We start from the raw sequence: 20,342 nt of genomic DNA on the forward strand, positions 1-20,342 counted from the left end.
ATCAAATTTTAAATTCTTAGTTTCTCTTGACTTTCCAATGGGACAAGAAGGGACAGACACACATAGTGTGATTCACCTGCTGCACTGTAATATCATCTTATGTTTTATCCTGCATCTTCTGAATGAAACACCCTAGAATCATCCTTGCAAACACAGGGGAGTGATCCCTGGGGCTCATTTTATGTGAAGGGCTAGTCTTCAGAAAGATAAGCCTTGAGGAAACCTGCACTGTCACAGAGTATTCTAAACTCCTAAAAAAGCAGGAACATGCAGTCAGCATCTGCTCCACTTCTGCAGATTCTGTGAAGCAGTAGCACTCAGCCTGGACAAATGTACCCAAAAATACCAAGCTGCAGTACCATATTTTTCATGCCTGCTCCAGATATGAAGCTAAGGACTCCATTTTCTGTTTATGTGCTAGAAACTTCATAATTATGCTAGAAACTTTTACAGTTCATTAAAAAATCTCAGGCTAAATATCCAGTGCTCAAACACATTTATTTTCTCCCCACAATGAACAAGTTTTATTTAACCATACCGCAATGATGGCACGAAGCTGATTTTTTTTTGTAAACCATGAAAATATTAAAAAAAATCAACCTTCTGTCTCCCACACACTACGTATAAATCAGCATAATTTTCATAAATATATGGAAAAGATTATTCTCAAATGTTTGGATTGAAGGAGTCAAGACTGCTTTACCCTGCATGCTAACAATGGTGCTGCAGAAGCACCCCCTACTTTTTACATAGACGTTTGACCTCTAAAGTGGACATTAATCCCGGGTTCCTCCACTACTACCCCAGCCTTCATAGATGATTTTTCCACACTTCACAGTAGTAAAGAGATCACATTAAAATACCTGTAGTAACAGTGTGTACATGCATAGTAGCAAAGCACAGGTACATGACAAACGTTTATCAATGCTCTATCAAGAAAAATAAACATATAGAAAAACTGGAAGAAACTCCACTTTGATCAATTACATTTCTTCCTTACATCTGCAACAGGATTTTTTTTCTTCCAGTGTTTATTTGTTTACTGTAATACGTACATCCTCTTCTTCCCTTTTCCTCTTAATTTAGAGCATATACCTGTCCCACTTTTTGACTCAAGAACTATCTCCTCTATGGCTGTTCACAACCACTCTACACTGGAAGCACACATAAACAGCAAAAAAAAAAAAAACACACCACAAACAACCCAAACCAACCAAACAAACAAAAACAAAAACAAACAAACAAACAAACAAAGACAAAGTACTGATATGTCCCCAAGCTAAAATCTAAAAGCAGAAATATAAGGAAAATCCTTCAGATATAAGCAAAATTTTCAAGGGTGGCCCTTGTCTTCTCCCTTTTCATATTCCACATCTAGCGATTTTCACATCTGTGAGCAGAAAAGCTTCTGTGTTCCATGCTGAAATTTCTGTTTTCAAACACAAAATGGAGGCAGAATTTCTAAGGATGAGTGATATCCTTGGCTGGGGTAGCACATGTGTGAAAGCCAAGTCTGCACTCTGCCCACTTACAATGAAGGACAAGGAAATCAGATCTCCACTTTCAAGAAGGAGGCATGTATGGGAAATTGGTAATCACAGCCTGAACCTCTGATTAATCAGCTGAGGCAAGTGTTGGATCAACTGTGGGAGCACAGGTGAGAGTAATTTAGCTGTGCTACTGGAAAGGGTGGAGCTTGACTCCACCTTCTCTGGACCTCATTTAAGGGCTGACCACCACTAAGGTAGCATCTCTTTCTTGGAGATTGCTCCCCAGTGGAGACTGCCTCAGCATTTCCCAGTGAAGGCATCCATATTGGTGAGTTTTTCCCTATAATTAACCTTTTGAATATCTGTTACTATCTTTGTGTTACTCCATCTTATAAGGTAACATTTTTATTTTTTCCTGTGCGTTTTGTATCTTCTAGGAAATTTTAAGTGTGTTCCTATATGTAAGCCTGAATGATAGCTTTCAGAGTTTCACATGTATGCTCTAGTAAGTTGATGTTAGCAAGCGTCCCTTTTGCCAGCTCCTTTCTCTTCCCCTCCCTCCCGTTTTCTCTCTCTTCCATAAAAATCTGAGAGATACTGGGATCATTCTAGAAAACTTTTGGGCTTTAAAAACTGTTTTGTCCTGTCTCCACCATCTCCCAGTACCTGGTAGAAGCCAAGATAGATAGTTACTGATCCAATGGTGCCTACCCAACTGACAATGCCCCAGAGTCCCAGATAACAGTGAGTTTCATTTATAGATATTATCCTAAATGTAACATTAGGAAGAATACTTTGCACCTCACAGACCTTTGCTCCTCACAGACAACACTCTCCTGAGGACTAGGCCCTGACCTGAACATCTTCTGTACAGACCGGAATGACAGCACAACTCTGACAGAGACATATGGTCCTGCAAATGGGTTCAGACAGTTTGCCAGGCTACCTGCCACCTGGAACAGCTCCATTAGACAAATACCAGGAAGAGACAACACCAGTTCCTTCTTGTTCTCTGTGCTATCATAGCACATGGGTTGCAGTGATGCTGCTCTGGGCCCCTCCATATTTCACCAATCCTTGTCTGGGGCAGAAGAAACCACAGGGGAAGTCAGGGCATCTGGTTTTCAACCTGAACAAGTCTGGAATGTCAAATACCTCTTTAATTTTGGCTGCTGTTTTGCCCAGCAAGATGAGATTTGGTTAAGTATGGGGGCATTTAACATCCAGGAGGAAAAGATCTACTGTAGAGCCTACCCCAAATCCTCATTATATGGAAAAAAAGGCAAAGCCCACTCCAACGAGCTGCACTCCTGTATACTGAGAGCAGAAGTGAGATTTGTTGGGCTGGATTCAGACAGATTTTCACAACTCCTTTTGATGAAGTCAGAACTTCTAAACATAACCAACAGAGTAGTGACCACACAGCAAAAGTTTTTTTCCTCCATCAATGCAGAAAAACTCATTGTGTAGCTTCTTCTGCCTTCCCTGCAGAGAAAAGTCATCAGCCAATCCTTTGGCACTGGTCAACAATTATGTACTGGGGACACTTGCCACCAGGCAAGAAGATAAGATTTGCAAGCTGCACTACTCTCATGGCAACTACTAGATCTGAGCCTTTTCTGCATATTGTTGGAATTCCTCTAATAGAGGACTGCTGCATGCTTGCACACAACACTTGGTGCCACTGTAGAAAGTATTCAGCTCTTCTTTTACTATACTGCTTGCAAATCAAATCTCAAAAACGTTTTCAAATCTACACTGCTTTGATGACTTTAAATGTTCTTGGACTTTAGACAACAAACATAAGGTACCTCTGTTCTCGTCGGTAGTTTAAAAATGGCCTGCCTCCAAGGCTTGCTGGTTAAGAAGATAGCCTTTGGCTATCAGAGCAGCAACATGTATTGGAAAGGGAAAATTATTTATGAAATATTTATACCGTACTACCACTTTATACAGTCAAAAAACATGATGTCAGCGTCTGCTTCCTTAAAGTTCCTTCTGTAGCTCATAGACTTTACATCTGTGATACTGCAGTTAATACTTCCAGTGCTTGCTTTCTTTTGGACAGCCTTTTTCCTATCCCTCCCAGCCCCAATTGCGAGATATGTCTTTGTACTTACTTTTGTTTTTTGGGGATCTTGACATTTTCGGGTCTGTTTTTCTTGGTTATTTCCTTCCCGTTCTTCAACCATTTGAATCTGAGCGCAGGGTACTCTGAAGTGGTTTCACACCTTAGCACTAGCTTCTGACCCACAGCAACCTCTTGGTTTTTCATTTCCTTCAATTTGGGAGGCACTGCTAAAGAAACAAAAGAATGAGATGGTAATTAGGCTGTCCCCAAAAGAGAAAACAGTGTTAAGTTAACCACAGTAGATATAGGCAAGCCACAAACAGAAAGCCCCCAATCAGATAAGAAATGCTTCTGCACCAAAATATGATAGATAAGGGTAATTTGTGCATTATATATATATATATATAGAGAGAGAGAGAGAAGTAAAAGGAGAAGGATGCACCTAATGACACTCTAATTTAGTATTCTTACAGAAGTCCTATATGACAGTCCTGCAGGCCATATGCATTCTGACAGAGAGCTTAAGTGTTGCTTCTGCATACGGTATGAAGCATTAACAACAATTGTGTGCACCTATGTAGACACAAGACGGCACAGTGTGCCTTGCAGACTTGGTAGGTAACACAGAGAGAGGAGGGCCTCTTGATGTGTTATTAATTTTGACTGCTATGAGTCAGTGGCTGTTCAGAGGCTCCAGGTGCAACATAAGTGACAGAGAGCTAAAAGCGTAAATACAAGCTCAACAGCATCCCTAAGAGGGTAAGGATACTGCTCCAGCCAAACATTATAACCCACATTATACACCTAGCTCAAACCTCAGCTTGGCTATATCCTTTCCCTGAGGCAAGAGTCGATGGGCTTGGAAGCCCATCAAGAGAATCAATATCAATTAAGGATATTTTGGACCCAGAAGGGGACACTGCATTGAAAATGCTCAGCCAGCAGCTCCCAAAGATGGGCTCTAGCTGATGCATCTTAGTTCTAAACTACACTGCTGCAATAGTGTTTCTCATGTAGGTACATCTCAAGCCATTTAGGACTTTTTAAATTAGAGACCTCTAATACTATGCAACCAGTACTGGTCTTTGAGCATAAGCTTCATGTGAAGGTGTAGTGCCTCTGGAAATCACTGCTCTTCATTTGGCCTCACATGTTAGCTGCAAAGCAGCCTTCACCAAGCTCCTGTAAGCCACTTATTTCTCTTGAGGCTTGAGACAACACCTTTACCATGCAATTGAACAGAGCCCTTATGGGAAGATACAGCTGGTCAGCTAATGGGTGATAGCACGTAAGTCTACTTCAGCTCAGCTGTGTGCAGTGCTTAGCTTGTACCTTCAGGGAGTTGGTATTACAATGAAGCACCTCTATCAGAGTGCACTGTTCTTTTTTTTTTTTAACAGCTGCAATATTGCCTGAGAAAATGAATGGCCATGTGATTTTCCACAACATGCAGATAAGGAGCACTCAGCACGATGCTAACATGTCTCCTGTATGGTCCTGTATAAGGAAATGTTTAATACCTAGGAACACGCTTGATTATATTTTGATGCTTATGGTTCTATGTAATCATGGAGACTAGCAGATGACAATTGCCTTTAATTATTATTCCAATAAATCAAAAATCAAGCAGCACCATCATAGCCTTAATTCTGAGACATGTGTATCAAATGATGCAGTGTGCATGCTCTCTGTGCATTTGTCTGCAACATACAGCAGTGTTGCTTGCCCTGCATGTGAAGGAAACTTTCTGATCTCTGCACAGGACTGCCTAGGGAAGCCAGGGGAAGTCTGATTTCCTTGGACACTGGACCCAGAGCAGCCTGAACAGTAGTGGCTGGTGAAATGGGGCCTAGAGCAACAGAGCCACTGAGGTGTAGCTGGCAAGCCACTGGAATAGAAGATACAAGAGGCAGGCACATGGCCCAGGACAGTGACAGAGCGTCTCAGGCACTGTGATGGGCCAAGTGAGTGACAGATCTTTTATGTTAATTTCCATTCCCTCATGTTTGGAAAATATTGGCAGTTCAAAACATTCCCAAAATTCTACCTAAACAATTTTTGCTTCCTGAAGAAACAGTACCCACATGCCATTTGGATTGCAGTGTGCTTAAATATTTATACTTTTGTGAGTGAGTGTACCTATACGCGTACGTGTTCATCCACAAACATTTACACATGCACATATGTAAATATTCAGATATTTACCAAAAAGAGAGGTACTTTGAAAAACATCAACTTTCAAATTTTCCAACAAAAATAACTAGCATTAATTAACAATTTTTGCATTGACAGCTTCATTCACTTAATTTAAGCTTATATTTCTTTGTTGTTACAGGAGAAAATGAAGTATGAAATAAGGAGTAATATTCCTTATCTGAATATATTTCACTTCTTATACCTCTACTCCAGATCTTATAGAAATAAAGAGAATAACCACATTTGCAAGGCTCAAAATGTTTTGTGCTAAAGGCTTTGGCTGGTTATTGATTTTCCTGTCAACCTAGCAAGGTAAAACTGGGAATAAAAGAGAGATGCCATTTTGTTCCTGATTTTTATTTTAATTCAATATTATCTGCACAAAATGACTTGCAGATTTTTTTTTCTCCTTAGGAAGTGCCAATGGAAAAAAAAAAAAAAAAAAGTGTTAAATTAATATGCTCAACTCTTGCCATAATTCAGGAGTTACCAGGAAACATAAAAGGGGATTTAATCAATGGCAGTGACCCTCACTAATTCACAGTAACTCGCTGTCCAAGCATGCAGGCTCTCCAGGGAAAGCACTAAAAGCTGTTCACAGACATGACAGAAAAGTCTGGTGTTTTTTTTCTCTCCCCCCTTCTTTTCACTTACACTATGTTTGTTTCCTTTCAGCTGCAGTTTTACAAAAGCTAATCAGACCTGCCAGGCGTACAAGACAGCTCGTGCTGATAAAACAACAACACTGTGTGTTTGGATTGAGATCAGCCATGGTTTGCACTGTTGCAAGAAGTAGCTGATTTTTGTCACAGCCTGTGCCAGCTTCTCTGGATCTGGTAAGACAGGACTTAGTCTGAGGGACAAAAACGACTGCAATGGAGGCAAGAATATTTATGGTGACAACCAGGCACTGCTCCTCAACAGACAGCTCCCTCCCTCATCTGCCTCCCCCTTCCCCCTCTGTCCTTGAGCCTGCCTCCTGCCAGCTGGGCTTCTCTCCACGCCATCTTGCCACCTGTCATTGGACACAGCTCCATCCACCACCAGGCCTTGTGTTCTCGATGAGGCTAGAAGGAGACAGGCAGAAGGGGCAAGAAAAGTGCCTTTTGAGTCTCCTGCATGTGCATGGAAGATAAGATGCCATCTGGGGCAGGCTAGCTTGGTTGAAATACATTCTCCATATCAAAAAGAGGATTGTGGTATTTACTGCAGAATGAGTTTTGGACAGTGCCACTGAAAGTCACTATGAAACTGCGGCTGCAGAGCTCTCCCACATGCCATCAATCATGAAATGACAAGGGCCAGAGAGTAAAGAAAATAAACAGATCTGAAGAGGGACACTGGAAACTAATGCCCTAAAACTGGCACTGCTTGAATGAAAGGTGTGGCGGGATCCACTGTATGTACTGCTTGTGCAGGAAATGTGCTGGAACCCAGGGAAGACCTCATGCCTAAGAGTCAATCAGATGTACAGAAAAGCTCCTACACACAATCCCACACTTTTCACAGTCCCTGCAACTTCACATGCACTTCACAGATTGGGAAGGGTTTCTAGGAAAGCACTGGGGCGGTAGCAGCCAGAGAGGGATTCTCACTGTGACAAGCCCTACCAAACTGGCACTCCCACTGGCAAGGTCCTGTGCTGCTGCGAGGGCATGACAGGCTAAAGCATGCCAGCTCTAGGTCCCTGCTTGTTCTGATGGCTTGAATGCCTATCATTTTTAGCTTTTTTTTCTTTTCCTTACTCAGGAATGTTTGTCTACTGGCCTGCATTATATCATGGCAGATAAGGAACACGCATTTCCATATTCGCCCTGAAAAAGACACACTGGCTTCTTTCTGGACTTGGGTGAATTTGGCAAAGCACAGCAATCTCCTCACCCTCAGTGTTTGATTGTGTAGTTAATCTGCGTGGAAGCTCACCACATTGAACAAATTAAACAGGAAACCTGCAAAATATTATCACACAACTACATGCTTTCAGCTGAAATTCCACGAGGTCCTTTTATATATATATTTTTTTTTCCTTAGGAAGGCACAAAGCCTTTCACAAGCCTGAAGACCAGAATGTATTAGGCATGCTTGCCAGTATGCATATGTGCACAATTTGCCATGCAAAATTTTGACCAGCAGTTTGGCGAGTGGTAATAGAAGCCACAAGAATAACACCCATTCCCTTGGCCTCAGATTTGCTTTTTTATTCTAGCACAATGCTCACGGCAGGTCAGTAATGCAAGACAAATTATATTATTTCCAAAAAGCCTTCTCTCCTTGCATATGAGATTGTAATCAAGCTCAGGTTTATCATAAGCAGGCCAGATTTTCTAAAGCCTCTAGTAAAACTCATGTAAACTACACATTAAAATGAATACTGCTCCTGCCTGGACGGGTAAAAGAAAATAAAATATTTTGTTGTTTTCTTTTGTTTTTAATCTCCCTGCTGTTCTTTCCGGCCACATTTGGATTCTGAACACTTTTCAAAATCTGGCTATTTCATTCCAGCATACTGAGTCCCTGTGCAGATTATATGTACGATAAAACACTGTGGGGAATGGTAGATAATCCCCCACCAGGGTGGCTATTCAGTTGCTAGAGTAACTGGATATGAGCTAAGAAAAGGGAAAATCAAACAAACCATTTAGCTGCTTAAACAGAAATTTTTCAGTTCTGAACTCTATTTCAAAAATATGTCCAGATACATTTCAGCTTCTGCATTTTGGCATGATTTGAATACTTACGTCTGTGTAGGAGAGCTGAAGGATAAATGCAAAATTAACATTTTTCTTGAGCACTACATATAATACATAAATGCACAGAAACTCGTTATTCCTGGTGATGTTAAAATGCTTTTTTTGTTTGTTTGTTTGGTTTTTCTTTGAGAAATGTTAGCTATGATAGAGGCAGAACACCATATGAAGGGCTAGTAACAAGTTAAGAAACATATCAAAATATAGGCACAAAGCACTACAGCTATGTTCTTGGAACACTAGACCAGGAAATGAACTGGTAAATGACACGGTAAATCAGAGTAACTATGCTCAAAAGATAATCGCAAGGCCAACCACAACTCCAACTACTCTGACTGGGAATTGCGCATCTTCAGCTGTGGATCATTTGACTCTAAAGTATTAGAAGAGGAGGCTCAGGGGAGACCTTATCACTCTCTACAACTGCCTGAACAGAGGTTGTATTGAGGTGGAAGTCAGCATCTTCTCCCTGGTAACAGTGATAGGTTGTAACAGATGGGGTTCAGGTTCAGGTTGGATTTTTGGAAACATTTCTTCTCAGAAACAGTGGTGATGCAGTAACACAGGCTGCCCAGGGAGGTGGTGGAGTCACTGCTTCTGGACATGCTGAAGAACTGTGTGGATGTAGCACTGAGGGATGTGGTTAGTGAGCATGGTGGTCATGGGTTGGATGTAGTGATCCTAGAGGCCTTCTTCAACCTTAGTGATTCTGTGATTCTATAAAGCCTGACAGGTTTAAGTATGACAATTCTGAAGTCCCATTATGCCCTTCCAAAGGAATAGTGGACCCAACAAATTCAAAGTTGTACCCCTAAAGTACTGGATTATTCTGGATGAGATACTTTCAAGTACATTTCATACCAGAATTAATTTGTATTTATCCCAAGCACTGAAGCTATTCTCTGAGCTTTTGTTAACCTTTTTGTTGTTGTTGTTCCTGACAGAAGCACAGCAAACCATTCCAAGGAGAACGTAATGGCCATCTGATAACATGACACTGGGAATGTAACATTTTAACAGGATACTCAAAATGGGCTTGTATAAAAAGCACTGCGCAAATGGAGAGGGTCTCCCTACTTCTCTCCACTGTACAAGTAAAAATCATGTTCACTGCAGCCAGAAAAAGGATGGTAGTGAAAAATGGGCTTGCCGAGAGAAGGATCATGCCCTTGAGGGAAAGGCTGAGAGTGTACATTTATTCAGCGTAACAGGATAATGCCAGACTATCCAGCCTCATGCAGTCACTCAAGGTATCAGTTTCTGAGCTTAGACCTCCTCAGAGACAGCGTACTGCATTCAAAGACAGCAAAATATAAGTTACACAAGAGAAGCTGGGTGTGAGCAAGCATCTAACCTAAAGATTACAATTTAAGCATCAACGCTTAATTTCTTTACTGATGATCATGTCTGTAGGAACACACAGCCTGATCACATTAAATACTCACTCCTCTGCTTCACAGTGCTGCAGCTGACTCCAACTGGCTGCATCCCTAATAAACTTTGATGATCTTGTTAGGCGCTGTCAATACAAAATTCTGATCACACAGGCTGAAAATGTGGGGACAGCGTACAATAAATATATTTGATATCCAATAAGCAATTTAGGGACAACTGCTCATAAAGTCAATATAAAAATCTGCAGGTCCATATTTTACATACCTAAGTGCATGAAGGTAGATTCCAGAATCTTTATTTGAGTACTAAAAAGAAAGCAATTCAATGCACAGAAATGCTATGCAGGCATAAATCCCGTGGACTTCAAGTGGATTTGCAAGGGCTTTTTTATTTTTATTTTTTAAATGAGGTTGCTTTTGGTTTAGGAACTGAATTTCAGGACTTCATTTTAAGAAAGTTTGTCTCAAGTTGCATGCCTGGAAGACCAGTGAGGGGAGGAAGGGTGACCTGCTGCAATGTACGTAATTCTCCTGACATTCAACTGACTGTCCATCGATACGCAAAGGCCCCTTCCTATCAGGCAGCTTTCCAGCCACTCCTCCCCAAGCCTGTAGGGTTGCCTGAGGTTGTTGTGAGCAAAATGCAGGATCTGACACTTGGCCCTATTGAAACTCATACAGTTAACCCTGGCCCATTGATACAGTCTGTCCAGGTCCCTCTGTAGTGCCCTTCTTCCCTCTGGCAGATCAACACTCCCTCCCAGCTTGGTGTGGTCTGCAGACTTACTGAGGGTGCACTCAATCCCCTCATCAAGTTCATTAATAAAGATGTTAAATAGAACTATGTTAAATAGAATTACAGACCTTTTCGATCCAGACCATTCTATGATTCTCTGAAAACACAGTCTTGTGTGCTGAATTCTGTAAGCTTTTCCTATCTTATGCACTATCTTGTGTTCAGTAGCTCTTGATTCTATCTCCCTTAGTCTTGGGCTGCCTCCCAATCCTCTCAGAATTTCTCCAGCCTTGTTTTCCTTACACACTGTTCCAACAAACCTAGGGTGTTCACAAACCTAAGATCTGATTGCTTCTTTGGCATGAACAAAATCAAAACTAAAAAGCAGAAATTAATTTGAAGGAAACAAGAATAATTGGAGAACTGTAAAGACCTTTGACACTTTCAGGCTTTCCTCTTCTCCTTCAAATCCTTAGTGGTCAAACCTCCTAGCAATAATCCATTTGTGTGATTTATGTGGGTGTTCAGCACAGACAGGACAGAGGCCTACAGGAGCATGTGGAGCCTGTCTCTACTCACACTTAGTCAGAATTGCCTCAGTAAAGTTTCAGTAGTTGTTTTCATCAGGTGCTTGTCACACATGGAACAGAATGTGTGCCAGACCATTCTAGATGCAGGAGGAACTCACCTGGCCCTTTCAGATCACTGGGGTGGCCATCTATTGGGAACATCTGTTAGCAGATTTTTTAGCAGGAAGAACAGTTTACAGTCCTAAAGTACAACCTCACAGCCCTTTGAGTTATTTTAGTAACTGAGAATCTGGATATACTTGAACATTTTACATCAACTGCCAGCTCAAAAAAACCCAACAACCTGAATGTCGAGCACAGCATGATGTGCGCACACAGTAGGTAAAGACCTCACTATATACTCTGCGATGTAATTTATTTCCAACAGATACTGAACCCCACAGTTCTGCTCCATAGCCCTGGCAAAATAGGGAATGAAATTACAATGAAATGTAAACATTTATTCCATGCCTGTTTAAAAATGGGTAGGTGAGAGAAATGAAAAGTGAAAATAAAATAAAATTGTAAGAATAAATATTGCTGAGTACCTTGAATCAGAAACAGATCTTAAGGAGACCTATTAGAAGCATCTCTCCTGGTTAAATTATTATTACAAGATTAGACATCGTTTTAAAGGTCAACTTCTAAAAAATCCATAGCCACATGATCAGCAAAGCATGAAGAAGCACACCATGGTCCAGCTGTCACAGGAGGAGGGGCAGAATGATTTTATACCACGCTGGAATGGTTTCTGGACTGTAGGCGAAAGTTCAGAAATTATGTAGGAGAAATTACAGGGCCTTTAAAACATACATTCCAGATCAACCATAATGCAGTTATACCGCTTACCAGGGAACCTGTGTGAATGCTAGGTAGCAGGTTACAAAGGACAGGGATCATCACGCAATCACAGCAAATCGTGAAATAGATCTCAAAGGGGCCACCAAGTCCAGCCTTGAGCTCTCAGCCTGTAACTATCAGCCCCATCCTGGCTGGTGTTTATCTAATCTTTTGTCATAATCCCTCAATGGCCTTAAATTCTATGATTATATGAAAAAGATGTGCATTAAACAGTTTGCAATTATTCAACAGCTGAAGTATCTAGCCCCTATAATAATGCTACCAGTACATATCATCAGGTAGGAAATGTGGCTTTTACTGTATGAAAGTGGCATAATTATGTTACAACCACAGGCAGACTTTCTTAATCCACTCAAAAATATCAACTGTAGTAAGAAATGTGCATTATTTACCAAATATTTTGCCCTATTTTAAGCCCTACATTAACAGAATAGAGACAATCTCTCAATATATAGATAAAGAAGAGTTGGACAATAAGTCCACATAAATTCTGAGAGGGCTGCCAGTGAAAAAGAATAAAGACATGGGAAATCAAGCAAGCTCAAGCAAGCTTTCCCTCCCCCATTCTTTTAAACTTACAAATGGTTTTCATGTGTCACAGTTTTGGATAAAATCACAGCCTGAAAATTGATTATACCAAGTGTGCAAATATCCAGGGCTTAATTTGCTATATGATAACAACTGAAGGCCCAGCACAGCATTAGGCAAAATACAGGCCCTGTGAAAGTAAAATGCTTTGTCATTGATTCGATACAGCTAGACTTTCACCCCAGAAGACTGGGAAATGTGTTACAGTCATTATAAGAGGGCAAAAAATAAAGCACAAACTTTGTCTACATCCAAATTGGCCAGATTCTAAATAAAGCATAAATAAATTTTATTGAAGCAATTGGAAAGCATCAGTTTGAACACATTTAAACTGATTTATGATTAAACACACATTAAAATCGATTCCTTGACAAATCAAGTTGAATCAATAAACTTAAGGATTAAATTAATCCTAACAAGTCTTTCTAGAGGCAATGTTCTCTCTCCTTCAACTGAATTAAGAAATCTGACTTCAATGATAGTGACTTCATGTGCTAACACTCATATGTTTAAGTATGCATTCATTGTTCAGGGTAGAAAGACACTGATGTGGTGATAAGCCTCTGCAGACGAGGACAAATCAGATCAACATCACATCCCTTCCTTAGACTCCTTATTTTCTTCTCCAGAATAATAATAGCCTGATCTGGTGGGTGGCTAACCTTTCCAGCAAAGGGCAGTTGGAAATGGATGATCTTTAAGATGCTTTCCAGCCCAGATCCTTGTGAGCAACGACTTCCTGAGATGATACCTTCACGTATAATCTGCTGTGATCTGTTCCACAAAATTTCAAGTTAACATTTCATTTTGTGGTTAATTTTTCAACATGAAATATTTCCATTGATTTTAATTCCCATCCAGGACACTGATTTCAATCATGAATCACCTACACTGCATAAATGTAGTAGCCAGCATAAAATTACTGCAGAGCATGAGTAGCATGGCTGCAAGCCTGTCTGCAGGATGCCACTTTCACCATGGAGTCCCACCACGAGCTCAGAGCAGTTCAGCTCAGATCTGGACAGCAGACTAGCAAGGCCTGAATCTACACACTCTTTACCAACAGAATCAAAATCTTAAGTTGGAGACAAATCCTCATAAAAAAAATAAACAAACAGGTTTTTTTCAGCCTTCATCCTAGCCATCGTAGAAGGAAGGCTGCCATACTTGGAGAACACCAGCAGACTGCTGATCTAGTTATTGCAGATCCAGCACTAAAACAAAGGCTTTGGCCTCATCCCATGCATGTGCCTCACCGAAGTTACCTGAAGAGGAGAACTGCAAAATGCACTAGAGAAGGCTGCAGCTGCTTGACAGAGAATGGTTGTTTCTCCAAGATAAGATCATATCATCAAACAACAAATGATCGGGGAATCATAAAATCAATAAGGCTGGAAAAGACCTCCAGCAGTCCACCTGCCAATGGTACTTCCCCACCAAACCATGTTCCTTAGTACAACATCCAAACAATCTAAAGTAAATATCCTTTTAGAGACCATCCTCATAGTGCTTTAAACAATTCCCATGTGTTATCACTTTTTTCTTCCTTTTACTACTTTTCAAGAAAAAGATATCTTTCATGAACCAGACAAAACCCCACCATCCCCCCAAAATACTGTCATGTCAAGCTCTTGATTTTCATTGGAAATGGCACATAACAGGAAGAATGCATGACTTTCTCTCCAGCTATGCTGAACCCTAGGGTGTTGCCAATCATTCCTTTTGTCCAGATTTTCCAGAAGACATGAGAAAAAACCCTCATACCATGAGAAGAAAGTAAATATGAAAGTTTGATACTAAAAGGATTTGAGAAAACAGAGGATTGCAGTGGAAACTGTTGTGCAGTCCTAGCAGCAGAACTAGCAGGTGTATCACTTTAGCTGTATTGCCCATTCCTGCAGGGTGGCATGGGCATTGGCCCTTTCCATAGCATAAGAATTACAGTGGCAGGCAGGATTTATTTCTACACGTTGAGCAAGAAGATGCGTCTGCTGTGCATGTAAAATGATATATGCAAATCATCTAGCTCTTCTACCACATTATTTTACCTCTGTCTTTTCACTCTTCAGGAGAATTAAAATCCAGCTGATTTCACTAATGCTGTTTTCATGGAGTAACATCAGTATTTCTGTTTAGGATCACCCATTTATTCTGTTCATCATGATTCGTATAATAGTCTGAAAGTCCATCCAGCAGATGAAGGACTCTCTTGGGTCTCAAAACACTTCCACTTGTTAGGGTGTCACAATTGCCAAAATATTCCCTGTTAATTGCTCATTGGGATTCTACCAACACACTGAGGACAAGATGAAACTGCAGGAGACCTGGCATGACAGGCATAGAAAAGTCCTCTGATAAACAAATAAAAGGCATATCTAAGCCTCATCCTGGTGGACTGCAACGTGGTTCCAGTCATATGTTCTAGCACTACAGTACTTCCTTCTTCAAAATTTGTCTTACCTTGGTAAACATGTAGTAATAACAGCTATGCAAATGAAAGCCATGAAAGATTGATGGAGGAAGTCAAGAAAGAGCCACAACAGTATGAGAAAGTGACATTGAGAAGAAAGAACATGAGGTATATTTCCAGTGCATCAGCTGAAATTTAATATCCTGAGTCCCCCTTCTGGCTGCAAAGGGAACGTTGGTAGGAAGCAGCCACACAGAACACCATGATAGCTAAGTAAAATGGAGAAAAGCAAACCAGAAAAGCACTTTAAAAGAGATGCCCAGTGTTTTCACAGTATTACCTGGCTCTGAATCTCAGTCTCTCCACTAAGAGATGTTATAAAACATAGCATGTGTGAAAGAAGTAATAACAACAATAAAAATCCCAGTATTAGTACAGTGAACGTCTATTTTTTTCTTTCACTTTTTATCTTTCAGTCGTTTTTATTGCTTCTGGTAAGAATTTAAAACAGACTTTGAAAGTCATTATTTCCATGTATGATATTTTTGCAGAGTATTTTATCTCACCAGCTTCATGAACATCCAGTAGTAAATGAATACTCCAAGGATTAATTAAAAACAGCATAAAAAAACCTATTTATTTTTCCTGGAACCTCCAGAAGAATCAATCCATTCATGATGGAGTGAGCGGATGTGAACACAAACAGTGTGATAACAGAAGTGTGAAAGGGCCAAAAGCCATTTTCATGGATAGCTCTGAAATAAGTTGGATGTGGACAGAGGAGGACTGAAATCCGGCAAAACAACAACAAAGTGGCAGTCTCCTCTTGTAGTGCTTGGCACCTCCTTCTGCAGGCTTCACAGACCTTTCCAGGACTCACTAAGCACACACCAAACACAACGTCAAACTGCGGAAGCTCATATTTCCATAACAAGAAAGGCAAAATACCTCCAGTTGTTGTCTCCCCTGTCACTTCATCACAATCTTTTTGAGGAAAAGGAAAAAGCGAAGTTTTTCATTTTTTCATTTTCCAGTGCTCATGAGGTGGAATTGTTTTGATAGCAGTGAGAGGTTTGACAGATGTTAATCCCCAGGGCTTCCTTCCCCAGTCTTAAACATAACTGAAATAATCAGAGGAAGCACTGATCTAAACAACAGGTTTTAATAATCTTCTTCCTCTCCGTATTCCATTCTTTTCATAAAAAGAAAAACAAATGAGAAAAAAAAAATTGTTTCAGTTACTACTACAGCCCTCTTACTTGCTATTAGGCATAGCCATTATTCTCAGTTTGGTAACTCTGTTTTCTAATCTGCAAGGATATACTGTCTCTGCCCTCCATTAAGTCAGCTATATAACTGAACATTCAGATAACCACACTATGAGTTCTTCTTCTTATTTTTTTTTAATCTTAGAAAATATTGTATTATCTGAAATATTTTTTATCCAACTGATTATTCTGCAGAAGGATGAAGATTAAAAGACAGAAAGAGAATTCTTAGATGACATTAGCTGAATCTGCTAGATGAATAAGAAAGAAGTAGAAAGTGTATCAAAACATATTTTGCATTCATACTCAACACGCACTAAGTAAAGACTGAAAGTGATTTTCTGAGTCACATTTAAGTATGGCCATCGTGTCCTTAAAAAAGAAGAGGCATCTCATTTTCTGATATGGACTGAGAGAGAAAAATGAGGATATTTTGCTGTTTTAACTCTTAATTCAGCAACTTCGTTATAAACAAATTAGTCATCACATTGGAATAGCTAAAAACAAAGAGAACTGAGAAACCTTTCTCAAGTAGTGAAGCGTTCTTAGATCTCAGACAAATGAATTTTCTACACTTTGGCTTCCATGTTGGCAAGACAGTTCATGGGATGGGATAGAAATTCACATAGCCACGGTAATTTTGCACTCAGTCACCACTGGCAGTACATTCATCTAACATTGCCTGCAGAATAGAGTGCCGTAACACAATTTAAACTGGGCAGCAGCAAATCTGACAAAATGAACAGTCCCTGGCGCATGGTAATGACTGCATGTGACCCAGGGAGAGGTACAGAGAGCATCAGCATCACGTGGGTAGTCTGGCAGAATATACTGTGTCCCTTTTCACGAGGTGCGATGTGAAATATTGTAAGACTGGATGGCTAGGCAGGGAGCTGTCCATCAGAGCTGGAATACAAGAAAATCTCTCTAAGGAAGGCACTCAGGGTGTGGGAGGACATTAAAGCTTAGGAAAAAAAGGCATCGCCCCTAATAGAAGTCACAGCAGGCTCATGATGGAAAAGCTGCACAGGGAGTGTTTGAGGCAAACACACAGAACAAGGAAGAAAAACTTGGCAGAAACTGTCAAAATCAGCATAGTTAGCTCCCCAGCCTCGAAGGTTCCCTTCTGCTCAGACCCAAAAGCCTCATCATGAAATGACATGAGCTGTGTGATGTGCAGCTGAGTGACTGCTCAACTCTCCCACACGCCCTGGGGAACGCTGCCAGAAGGGTTCTCCACAGAAATAAACCAAACCAGCACATCCAGTTTTGGACTCCACTGCCAGCCATTCTCCCTGCAGTCTGCCTGACCTTCAGCAGGGCTTTCCCACTGCCTCACACAAAGCATGTCTCTTCCACTCCTGACACACACGCCAGCCCCTCAGCTCTCCACTGGCATGGGTAAGGCACACACAAGATTTGGCATGGTGTGGCCTGACCCAGGGGGATCGAGGCCTGTGTAAGAGGTTAATCAGGATTACGTGAAGGTGTGTGTTTTGCCTGTGTTAATTAAATCCAATAAAACATCAAAGCAAACACTTCCATTCAGAGCTTGGGTGGCTTTAGTTTGCTTTGCCTTGATTCGCTGCAGAGCAGATCAGCTCAGAGCCCCGACCAGGAATCATCAGCTCCAGGTTTTCCCAAAGATGAACTAATTCACTCTAAACCTGGATGTTTTGAGCCCTGGCCTGGACCAGCTGTAGGGCTGAGCACCTGGAGGGTTTGTGCACAGCAACCACTGAGCTGTAAATTCACAGTTTAGTCGAGCAATTTGCTCTCGTAGACAAGCCATGGCTTCGACTTAAAAGCTCAGTCAGCTAAATCCCCCTCTTCAGTTCTTACTCGAAGTTGCTGAGGCTCTGCTGTGGCCTGTGACGCACTGCGCGGGTTCTGGCTCTGAGCTCTAAAACAATTAGTCTGGGGAAATTAAATGGTGCTTTCAGCGCACCTGCGGCTGGCTGCTCTCCCGGCCTGACAGCAGGGCCTCTCCCACACAGGCATTTGCAGGAGCAGCCTGCAGTGCCCAGGCCAGGCTCTCCCAGAAAGCTGTCAAGGGGGATGGCGATGTTACTCATGCAGTCACATGGAACCACTGGTTTGGGGGAAACAAAAGGAAAAAGATATAAAGAGAGAAAAAAAATGAAAAAAGAAAGAAAGAAAGAAAAAAAGAAAAAAGGGGAAAAGGGGCTGCTCCTGAGAGTCTCTCCTTAGAAGACTTATATTTTAAACAGGCAACAGCTAATATCAAGGGGGAACAGATACATTACCAACAAGTCATTTCCAAGCAGCTAATAACTGTTTCCCTACCCACCAGATCCTAGGATGCATTTTCAGGTTTGAACATAACGTATACATTGTAAATAGCGGAAACATCTGGGGTTTATTATAACACCACTTTGCTAGCCTTGGGCATTGTACAACTCCCGCAGGCCACGGTTCACCCTTGACCTGCCAAACACGATTACTGTACTCAGGCAACTTCCCCTGCTCCACAGCTGCTCTCCTCTCCCTCCCCTCCGTCAATACTCATTACTGCTGTCATTACAGCTACCATCTTAGAGCAGCCAGTCAAAAACTTGGGTTGCCATGGTCACCACATGGCAACAGCATGGCTACGAAGGCAGGGAAGAGATGATGAGGATGACCAGTGAAGTCATCTTGCCTGCTGACCCCGGAGGAAGGAGATCTACACTCTGTCATCTGCAGGAGCAGCCTTCTGCTTCCACCCCAAGGCCAGATTCCTTCCCTGTCATACTCATTCCACTCCCATCACAGCTTTGCCATGCCTCAGTCTCCCTCCCTTCCAAATCGCCAGTCTCCCACTGAGCCAAAATGGACCCTTTCCCTCCCCTCACTCTTCCTGCACCCCCATTTCTCAGCTGTGTCTTGCTTCCCAAAGTCTCTCTTCTCTCCCTCCCTCCTTCCTTGTTCTTCCCTTGCATCTTGACATCCAGCTTTACAAATCCTCAACTGTCAATTCCCCATACGCACTTCTCTACCACATCTCCTCTCTTCTTGAACACATTCTCAAGCTGCCTTCTCCCTGCAACTCCTCAGTGTCATGCCACAGCAGAGCTGTGGGTTGGGGCTCTCTTTTCCCTTGGGGACTCAGGTGGGGAGGGAGAATCATCTCAAGCTTAGCACCAAGTGGCATTCTAGGGCTGCCTGGACAATGCTGGACAGCAAAACTTTATTTGAACTAACTCGAAGTGTTAATCTGTGTTCTTCAGTTAAACTACAGTGCATGGGTGGTAAAAATAAAATGATGCTAATTGTAGTCAGTTTAGAGCTAGATTAAAAATAATAAAAATATCCAAGTGGTGATTGAATACAGCTTGGTGAATGCACTTTAAAAGCTCATCTGGATGAGCTTTCCAGGTGTCCCTGCACAACCAGGCTTCTCACTGCAGGCACTTGCCTTCCAAACATGCATGAGCAGTGCCATTACTGCCTCCAGCCAATCCTTCCTGCTGGATGCCTGAGCATGGGGGCAAGAGAGCATGGCTCAGTTCTGCTGCTCAGAAACACTGCCCAAACTAATATACAACCTGTGCTTCCAACAGCTCCGTCCACTTGAGAACCAGGAACAAACCCAGCCACCTCACAGTTACACCCCAACTTGCGAGGCACAGAAATGTAAAATTGTTCCTATAAACCTACTGTTACAAGAAACCTCTTCAAGAGGTAACATCCATTCTGGCAGCAGCATTTGCAGAGCACTATCTATCAAAGATAGATAGCCACCACTCCTCCACCCCTCACCTTTATGATTTAAGCCTCTTGATCGATGATGTATAAACCCTGGTACTGTACCAATGAGTTCCAGTGCTGGTACTGTATGGGGACAGCACCTTGACTCCCTCCCTGTTCTGCAAGGTAAAGGAGAGGAGCAAATTTCTGAAAGAAAAAAAAAGCATCTGAAATGTACTGCCTATTTAAAGTTTCATGAACCACAATGCTGCTAAAACCCTCAGTGTTAGGAATAATGGCATGTAGCTTTGTCCTTTCCCTT

The 20,342-nt window shown here is 41.6% G+C and overlaps 1 protein-coding gene and 1 long non-coding RNA gene across 6 annotated transcripts in view; one reads left to right on the forward strand and one right to left on the reverse strand.

The window, feature by feature from the left end:
• The window catches only part of NRG1 (neuregulin 1), a 290,747-nt gene that overhangs the window by 139,499 nt on the left and 130,906 nt on the right, over window positions 1–20,342 (reverse strand). For all 5 annotated transcript variants that reach the window (XM_015849626.2, XM_015849625.2, XM_032441234.1 and 2 more), the window contains exon 2: window positions 3,611–3,785. In XM_015849626.2, coding sequence (XP_015705112.1) covers window positions 3,611–3,785 — 175 coding nt within the window. The remainder of the gene's footprint in view (window positions 1–3,610; window positions 3,786–20,342) is intronic.
• Window positions 1,781–8,217, forward strand: LOC107306441. Its single transcript, XR_001552119.2, has 3 exons — window positions 1,781–1,818; window positions 5,324–5,525; window positions 6,433–8,217. It is a non-coding gene; the product is annotated as an uncharacterized LOC107306441 (long non-coding RNA).

The sequence above is a fragment of the Coturnix japonica genome, chromosome Z (assembly GCF_001577835.2).
Source record: "Coturnix japonica isolate 7356 chromosome Z, Coturnix japonica 2.1, whole genome shotgun sequence".
NCBI lineage: Eukaryota > Metazoa > Chordata > Aves > Galliformes > Phasianidae > Coturnix > Coturnix japonica.